Source organism: Dipteris shenzhenensis, chromosome 9 (genome assembly GCF_047967505.1).
Source record: "Dipteris shenzhenensis isolate YYH24624 ecotype China chromosome 9, Dip_SZ_1.0, whole genome shotgun sequence".
Taxonomy (NCBI): domain Eukaryota; kingdom Viridiplantae; phylum Streptophyta; class Polypodiopsida; order Gleicheniales; family Dipteridaceae; genus Dipteris; species Dipteris shenzhenensis.
This window is the reverse complement of record NC_141604.1, coordinates 30,307,808-30,317,970: the sequence shown is the minus strand read 5'-3', so window position 1 is coordinate 30,317,970 and position 10,163 is coordinate 30,307,808. Positions and strand designations below refer to the sequence as shown.

Genomic DNA, 10,163 nt, shown 5'->3' with positions numbered 1-10,163 from the left:
ACCCTCTCATCGCTATATGTGTCGAGCTTTTCACCACTATCTATGTGTTCACCCTTGATGTCTTTTCCATTCAACTCCCCACCGCCACCTATATCTTCGTCCTTGCTGTGGTTTCTCGACAAGTCCTGCATGTCCAATCTTGCTATTGCTTCCTCTATAATCTTGTCTGGTTGCTGCAGATTTTCTTCATCCAAGTTCAACAAATCATCTTCATCCAAGTGTTGATCGTCTTTGATGTCTCGAGTTAGATTGTTTACAAAGAAATAAAGTCAAATCTGAAATGCATTTGAGGTGCTGTACATAGAAGACTGTAAATGTGCATCTTCACAAAAAAATACATACCCTTCTTTTCCTCTATATTCTTGCTTCTGTACAATGACCGCACAACAGATTTCTTCTTGTGTTGTACGTGGCGCTTCATCTTAGTAAGATCTTCCTTAACTGGTAAACTTTCAGCTGTTGAACAATATATAATACATGAATAGATGCAATATATAAAACATGAATAAATGAAATAGATAAAATAGGAACTTATAAAAATAAATACCCTCTTTTGGCCACATAGGAAAAAAAAATAGTCCTACCTCTCTCCTATGTAACTTTTAGGCCCCTGTGCCACTGCCTGCTACTTTTTTACTTTGTCCAACATTTCATCCTCGTCATATTCCTGATCCCCAACATTCTCCAAGGAGTTGTCATCTTCCAACCGACTTCCATCGAATAGTTGTTCATTGTCTTCTTTTCCACACAAGGCATGCCCCTCTACCTATTGTTCTTTCTTAGTATCTATGAACACATTTGAAATGTTAGGAGCTTCGCATTTCTCATTTTCAACAGCTTCAGCTTGCTTTGTACCAGTCTTCAACTTTTTTGGACATGGTATTTTGATGTCTTTACCTGTTTGTGTAAGAAAAAAATAATTATTTGAAACTGATTTCAAAGGGCAAATAGATTATTTAAAGATAGACAATAATAAAAAAAATAGTAGTATTTAAACTTGAAGGAAATATGGCCCTTAAGGGATCCCCTTTAGGGGCAAGGGACATATTCCAATACAGCCCTTGCCCCTAAAGGAGACCCCTCAAGGGCCATATTTCCATTTGTTGTGTTGGAGTCCATATGTGATTGGTACTAAACAGTACTAAGTGCTAAGTGCTACTAATAGTGCTAAATACTACTAATGCTGCTAAGTACTATTACATAGTACTAAATACTAATAATACTGCTAAGTACTAAACAGTACTAATGCTAATCCTAATACTACTACATAACACTAAGTGCTAACTAAAGTACTAAATACTACTAATACTAAATACTACTAAATACTACCAAATACTACTGATACTAAATAGTGCTAAATATTGCTATATACTACTGATACTAAATAGTACTAAATGCTAATTAGTGCTAAATACTACAAAATACTATTGATACTACTAAATAGTACTAAATGTTACATATTAAATAGAACTAACTGGTAACTTAGAGTGCTGAATAGTAGATGATAAATAGTATCAAATGTTAAATAGTACTGAATGCTGGATAGTACTAAATGATGAATAGTAATAAATACTAAATTATAGTCTAAATAGCACTAAATACTAAATAGTATTAAATAGTACTAAATGCTAAATAGTGCTAAATGGCACTAAATGCTTAGTAGTATTTAGCCTTTTAGGCTATCCTTTTAGTACTAAATGATATATAGTACTACATGCTAGGTGGTGCTAATATTACTAAATGTTGAACAGTCCTAAATGCTAAATAGTGCTGAATAGTACTATATGCCAAATACTACTAAATGCCAAATAGTGTTGAATGTTAAATAGTGTTGAAACACACAGTACTCGCAGTGCTAGATATTGCTAAATAGTATTAAATGCCTAGTAGTATTTAGCCTTTTTAGCTATCCTTTTAGTACTAAATACACAATACTAGCAGTGCTAGACAGTGCTAAAACACCATTGTACTAGCAGTGCTAGATAGTGGCAAATAGTACTAAATGCTTATGCTTTTAGCACTAAATGCTAAATAGTACTAAATGCTAGGTAGTGCTAATATTACTAAATGTTGAAAAGTCCTAAATGGTAAATAGTACTTGATGCTAAATAGTGCTGAATAGTACTAAATGCTAAATAGTGCTAAATAGTACTAAAGTCTAGATAGTGCAAAATGTTAAGCATTGCTAAATGCCAAATAGTTCTAAATCCTAAATATTGCTACATCACATAAATAGTACCATTTAGTACTAAATAACTGACTTCAAATGTTCAACATATACAATATTATATTACTCTTGAGTAATAAGTAATAAGAAAAAAAGAGTGAAGAAAATATACCTGCTTTGTCAAAGCCCATGGCAACAAACCATGCATTTGACACCAATACATTGCTGGATGGATGAATACATTGCAAGTTCTCAGAAAAATGGAATGTTGCACACATGATGTGGTATGTGTGCAAGCATGGTGCAAAAAGCACATCAATAGATTCTTGAGAAAATCCGAGCCCGCAGAAAACACACCTGCACATTTTATTAAAAGGGTAAGTACATACTACTTGTAAGAGAACCCAACTCTAAAAACTAAAACATCGATTTGTACATGGAAGTAAAGAATCTTACAATTCAATATTCATGTTCATAGTTGCTACAGAGCCTATGGGATTGGTCCTAGATTCAAAACTCTAGGATCCTGACTTGGGAGCTTCTCAATCAGATGCTGCACGTTGCTCAAAAATTTGAGCTTGCTTTTTAGTGCTCTCCAACGCTGATTTGCTGCCTTTTTGCTTATTCAAATATTACTTTTGTTGCATCTAATTCTACCTCAAGTTTTGCTACATCCTTCAAGAACTCATCCTGCAGTACACTAGCATGTAATAAATTGTCTACTTTACTACGCACCTAGCTAAGTGTATGTACAATTGATTCAACTTTTGTGAGGGCTTCGCCCTCAGTTGTAGTATTAGCCTCAAAATCTGCATGCAATCTTGCATTCTCCTTTGACAGTGTACCCTTCCACTCATGCAGTACACCTTCTTGCTCCACGCTGAACTTCCGTTGATCCTGTAAACTTACATGCTCCCGTTATATTGTAGATGTGCCTACATCACGTTCATGCTTGAGACACATGTTGTCCAAGCTAGTTGAGCATAGATTCATGTCTCTATGTTGGGCAAAGTCATCCCAATCCACATCTACTCCATGAGTAGATGCAACGAATGCTCGCACCAACACTATACCAACTTCAATGTTCGTGACTGTTTTCGAATTGTATGTCCTATACTAAATCTTCATAAAATCGTTCAGCAACGATTTCTTGAGCCGACCTATATGAAAGCCATGCCGGCCCTCTTTGTCGTTGTTTTTCCATATTTCTCATATCCAGGTGTCCAACTCTAGATATGAGTCTGCTGGCTTCGCTCTCAGGAAAAATCTCTATCCAAGACTGACTTCAGTCGGAATTGCTATTGGTTTGCTATCCTTACTCTTTGGCTTCTCTTTGGTTGGACTTGGAATAGAAGCCACTTTGCTATCCGTAGCCTTTGCCTTCTCTTTGGTTGCAGACTTCTTGGATGGAGTGTTTCTTCTTGGAGAAAGGACATCGAGCTTCTTAGAGGCGGGAGATGTGATGCCTTTGGGCTTCCTTGGAGACATGGTGGTCTTTAGCTACTGCAAAGAGAGTAACATTTTAGTACTAGGACTCATGAAATAACAAAGAGAGAGAGAGAGAGAGAGAGAGAGAGAGAGAGAGAGAGAGCAATAACAAAAGCAAAAAGTTTGCATGTCGACAGAAGGAATGGCAAAAGGTAATCGCGTGCAGGTCTGAATATTGAATTATGAGGGGCAAGCATTTAGAGAATGGAGGAAAAGCAAAGAACGAATAGAGAATGGGGGAAAAGAGAAGAACGAAGAGAGAGAGAGAGAGAGAGAGAGAGAGAGAGAGAGAGAGAGTACTCATGAGAGAGCAACCTGCGTCAACATCCTCCCAGAAAATTTTAGTTGGAAATCAGAAGTTCAGAAGTTCGAAAGTGGAAGTTGGAAATCAATAGTTCAGAAGTTCGAAAGTGGAAGTGATAGAGTGCAGGTTCGAAAGTGAAACACCTGAGAGGAGACGCAGTGCATGAAAATGTGTGTATGAGCATGAGAATGCGTACGTGAGAATATCTTGTGCATGAGAATCTGTAATCAATAAATATATTACTGCACATGGATTCGAGAAGTCTCTACATATCGCACACTACTTAGTACTACCACATTCTTGCCAATAGTACATACATCGTAGCATGCTTTCACCCAAGAAGGAGCTTCTTTATTATGAAGGGACCCTTAGAGAGCTACTACTATTGCTGCCTTAATATCATGATAATTTTCAATGTGCCCTTGGAAAGTAAGCTTCTCACATGTAAGAGTCCATATGAGCAAGAATAGGGGGATTGATAGGGCCTATAGGCGAACCAAGATTAGCAAGGGCTACCAAGGCTGCCACATGGGCATGGTATGGAGGTGTCATGTGGGCAGATCTAAGAGAAAGAGAAGGGTAGCACCCTAATTGCAACATGTGAAACACTACAAAACTAACATCTAGCAACACATATGGTTGTCACATGGAGAAAGGTTCTTCCTATCACATGAGGAAGCATAGGAGGCCTACCACATACTAGGATGGGTGGGCATGATAGAGGGCTAGAAAGGCCCTTCACAAGGTAGCCTGACTATAGAGGTTTTCTAGGCCCTAAATTGAGGTGTAGATTAGGCAAGTAGCTAAGGGTTGGTAGGCAATGGGATCAGATCATGAGGCCAAGTATGCACACTTGGCAAATATGAGGGGGTTATAGATTTCTCCTCTATATAGTGGCACCCTAGCCTTGTAGTTGGTAATGTCTAAAACACTGCTAGTAGCCACTAAAGCCAATAGAGAAGCTAGTAGAGAGGCCTGCAGAGGATGACTTAATAGCAAATATAGGGCAGCATGTGTGGTAGCTTTTGCCGCCCATTTGAGCAACATGTGGCTACAAGTGTGAGATAGATGTAGGATAATTTTTGTATTGAGATTTATGCATTTTGGAGCATCAAATATACACGACATTGTGGCTATCTACTTGGACATACTCTTTGGAGTCTGTAATTGAAGGTATACTTGTTGCACGTCTTATAGTGAGACTTTAGTGTTGTATGATCTTAGGAACATTCCTTCGTAGGGGCGAAGCTCTATGAAGATAGCCTCCATTAGTCTAACATGTTGTATAGATAGATGTCAATTACCTTCTCAATGAAAACGGAACAAGGCCTTTGCTTGAATAGTTGGTGAGTCTTCATTTGTGAGGAATAATCCATTCAAAATCTATCAACATTGTGACTTCCCAAGGTAACAACCAATGTTTGAAATCTAGGGTTCAAACTATTGAGCAATGTTGAAGCATGTTTTCCACTAGAGATCCTATAGTAGCCAACTCATCGATGGTGCATTCAATAAAACTAGCACTTCACCATTCTCTTGAGCTACTTGAACCAATATTTATCATAATGTTCCCTAGCACTTAGCCAATTTCATATGGGTATTTTAATTCATAAAGTTTCCATTGCACCCTACCGTTAGCGTTAACTAGAAAGCACACTCATTCTCCTCCAAGATCCATTTCTTTCATTCTCTTTATCTCCTTTGTGTTGCATCAATCCCATGACAAACTATAATATAGAGGTTGAGAACAATAATGTGTGCATAATCTTGATCCAATTCATATTTCCCCTACATTAATTAGTTCAAAGACATAAATAGCAATTTTTACCTGCCCAAGATGGGAATATCTAGAAATGATAACAATTTGTGAGGCCATAATCTGTTAATGCATTCTCAAAAATGTATTCCAAGTATGTCCCGTACTCTCACACATGCCATACATGTTGAAAATGGAATCCATCGTGTAAATTCATAAAAGGAATGCATTGATTTCTCTATATCATCAATGAATGAAAAGCATGGATGTTTAAATCACAGTTATGCTTATATGTCAATATAAAATCCTCATGAAATTTTATCGAGCTAGGTTTTAAGCACTTTTTCTTTCTTTTGAATGTTAAAGTAAAAGATGTAAACCTTGGAAAAACTTGAAAATTTTTTGCATAAAAGTTTCAAATCTTGGTGAATGTTTCGAACTTTTTTTTAAGTTAGGGCATACAAAACTTTGACACTAATATAAAGGTTTCTTTTCTTAATGAAAGTAACGTGTGAAAAATCATCCATGATGAAAACAATATAAGAATTGAAATCAAAGAGCTAGTAATCACATTTCCACTTTAACTTTTCTAAAAAGGGGATTGAGGTTCTAGAAATAATCAGATATATACCTCCATTGTACACCCAACATACAACTCTCTTTTTTATTTTAGATGCTTAAACATGACTCCATTGTAGATTTTTCTCTCTTACATAGCAATTTATGTTAAATGCTCATCTCATGCTCTCCTTTTATTCTCAACCTTTATATATTTCTGTCTATAATGACCCCATTATCATGTTTTCATATGAGTCATTCCTTGTAAATAATGTCGCATTAGTGGATACTATGGGGTATCCTTTTAGCTAAGATTTTCAAATGAAAGTTTTTTTGTTGAGCACTTCCTATATTGTATTAGTGATGTTGATTTGTTTTAATATCCTTGTGCAAGGCAAATAGGTTCAAAAGACGACATGATTGGATAGGTAACTTATAATAGACTCACGGTTGCAGAGTTATGGGTTGGGGTGATGGATGGATACAAGAGTATTTATATTATTTTACCTATATTGTGAATTAGTAGTGTGGAGATCAATCGAGTCAGCAGTCCATAGGGGGTCATGTAGGAAAAATGTGATTCACGTGCATTCAATCGAGGGGCATTTTCAATTAGTGTTTTAAAGGATACATATTTATAGAGGGCTATCTCGAAAAAAAATAGAAAAAGGTTTTAGTTTTGTATAGAGATAGGGTGTCTTGTAATCTATAATATTTATATATAGGGTTTAAAAAAAGAAGCCTTGAATGCATGTGATATGTAGGGTTTATATCATTAGAGGTCAAATGTAATTGTTGAGAGAGGGAGGAGATGAAAAGAGGGAGGCGGGGGGGAGTTAAGTATTCCTCCAATGTGTACATCGAAGAGAAACAGTTCCATTATGTTTTTATAATGGAGTAGTAGTGTATAGTGGGGGGAGGCTACGCTTGTGGTACAATGATATGCCTCTAAAGCAAGATTTACGTAGGGACCCAAACATTTGCATCAATAGTTGGTCTTAGTATCCTCCAAGGCATTTAGGTGTAGTGAGCATGCCATGGAATATGATTTGTAATTAGTTCACGTATCTCAAAAGTATGTGTCCAAATATCCCAAAAGTGTATACTTGAAAGTTCCATATGAACTATCCCAAAAGTATGTGTCCAAATAACCCAAAAGTGTATAGTTGAAAGTTCCATAGTCAGTAGGGTAGGTAAGATATTGAGAGGGCCACCAAAGATCTCCCAATTGAGGCTTTCACAAGCCATTTCTATTGGCTTTTCGTTTTTGACAAAATTGCACAAAAGTTGTGGGTGTCATTGTGCCACATGGATTGCACGAGGCAATGACATGGTGGTAGCTAGGAAGAAGTTTTGGCCACTAAAATAAGAGTATATGGGTCCACATGGGTCTTGGATGTGTGAGATATCTTGAGTAGGGATGGATCGGTCAAGAATCCTCCAAGCTCATGCTCTTAGATGTATCATTGGAGCCTTAAAGAAGAATTATCATTTGTGCCTTGTAATCCCTTCTAGTTATGCCACTCAAATATTCATTGATGAGCTCAATGACTATGACTATTTTCAACCATTGAATATATTAATAAGCACATGTGAACTTCAAGCTATCAATTTCCAAGCAACCCAATAAACATCTTAATTATCCATAGTCTACCCTACCCCTTTGCTTGCTCATGGCTTCCACAATTAGCAACCCACCCCTTGGCTTGCTCATGGCTTGCACAATTAGCAACCCACGGTTGAATGATTTATCGGGTTGGCTTTTAAAAGGATTGATAGAAAGGTCTTTTTTCTAGAATTTTGTTTTGTAAAAATGGTGAACCATGTGCATCAATTTGCGAGCCAATCCATGAACACACGGACAACTTTCCATAGTCTACCCCGTGGCTTGTGTTTCTTCTCAAGAGGGATCTCCCCATCCCGAGGGGCCCCTAATGTTAGGACACGCCACTCTGAAGGTGTTGATTTCAAGAGGACTCATCTCTATTGTTAGTATCTCCCACCCTTTTGATAAAAACTCGCCACGTGTGCGAATACAATTTCAAGATGATGATATCATCGGAGTATTGATTCTGGTATCACAATTTCCACCTTGCTAATGTCTTGCTGCCTACCATTCAGCCTGGGACACATGTTCGACTCGACCGTCAGCCATTAGTTGCCTGAAATGCTAGGACGCAATGGGCTTCATCTAAGCCTTAAGCGTAGGTGAACGATGGGGACACAGGGAATGGCCAACGAATGGCTACCTTCCTCAGTTGCACCTTGAACTTTTTTCCACCCACCTTTCGTCCGGTAGACTGCCGACGCGTGTTCAATCCCATATACATAGCTGCGCATTGCCTTCTTCCTCAACCTACAATGCGTTGCCTCACAATTCTGCTCTTCTCTTTTCTTGCCGGATCTCTTTCATTTTCAGCCTTCTTCCTCTCGCATTGATCTCGCCATGGGCCTCAAGGGATTCCTGGAAGGTGGCCTCGCCTCCATCGTCGCTGGTTGCTCCACCCATCCCCTCGATCTCATCAAGGTCCGAATGCAGCTCCAGGGCGAGATCACCCTTCAGCCCGCTCTTGCTCTCGCTTCCTCCTCCTCCCCCGTTGTCCCACCCCCCCCCGGCCCCATCGCTGTTGGTTTCCGAATCGCCCACACCGAAGGTCTGCAGGCTCTCTTCTCGGGCGTCTCCGCCACCGTTCTGAGGCAGGCTCTCTACTCCACCACGCGGCTGGGCCTGTACGAGGTCCTGAAACAGAAGTGGAGCAAACCGCCGACCGAAGGGGGGTTCCCAGTTCTCAAGAAAATCGCTGCGGGCCTGGTGGCGGGAGGCGTGGGCGCGGCTGTGGGCAACCCAGCAGACGTGGCCATGGTGCGGATGCAGGCGGACGGGCGGCTTCCCTTGAGCGAGAGAAGGAACTACAAGGGCGTGGCGGACGCGTTGGCCAGGATGGTGAAGCAAGAAGGTGTTACATCTCTGTGGAGGGGCTCCGCCCTCACGGTGCAAAGGGCGATGGTGGTGACGGCGTCGCAGCTGGCGACGTATGATCAAGCGAAGGAGAGCTTGATAGAGAGGGGGGTGATGAAGGATGGGATAGCCACGCATGTGACGGCGAGCTGCGCGGCAGGCGTGGTTGCAGCAGTGGCATCCAATCCCATAGACGTGATCAAGACGAGGGTGATGAATATGAAGACGGAGGCGGGGCAAGAAGCACCTTACAGAGGCGCTCTCGACTGTGCCATGAAGACGGTGGAGGCAGAAGGGCCGATGGCTCTGTACAAGGGGTTCGTGCCCACCGTGATGAGACAAGGCCCCTTCACGGTGGTGCTCTTCGTTACTCTCGAGCAAATCCGTAGCTTGCTCCAACATTTTTGACCACCTTACAGTCCTCTTTTCTCGAGAGACTTGTGAGATTTGTTCTTCAAGACGAATCTTGTCCCTTTCACATTACGAGAGCTTTGTTCCTTCGAGGGCACATTGTCACTTTCACATTTTTCTGCTCCCACATTTTGTGACTGATTAGTTATAAAAGTTTTTTTTTTTTTCAAGACCAAAAGCTTCCAAGAGGCACACACATAATAGAAACCTTAAGTATAGTTTTTTCAAGACCCAAAATTTTCAAAGGTGGTCACATAATTGCGATCTTTCCTTGAGGCGAAATTGTAACATGTTTGAAATGTTAAACATTGATGTAACACCAAAACCGGAAACCAAATAGAATGGTCTCACAAAAATTGACAAAGATCCAAAAACTAAATACAAGGGTCTTATAAAAAGTGACAGAAGTACAAAAGAGAAGTAAGAACTACATTGAGACTCTTGCTTTTACACAAGAACATAGGAAGCCCCTCAATACTCTACTTATCATCTTAACATCTTGAAACGCGTCCGTTATATT

The 10,163-nt window shown here is 39.7% G+C and overlaps 1 protein-coding gene across 1 annotated transcript; it reads left to right on the top strand.

Annotated features, from left to right (window-relative positions):
- Window positions 1–8,644: 8,644 nt before the first annotated feature.
- LOC147898494 (mitochondrial uncoupling protein 5-like) lies at window positions 8,645–9,802 on the top strand. Its single transcript, XM_087379061.1, has one exon. The coding sequence runs from the start codon at window positions 8,720–8,722 to the stop codon at window positions 9,638–9,640; it is 921 nt and encodes a 306-aa protein (XP_087235187.1). The 5' UTR covers window positions 8,645–8,719; the 3' UTR covers window positions 9,641–9,802.
- Window positions 9,803–10,163: the final 361 nt, after the last annotated feature.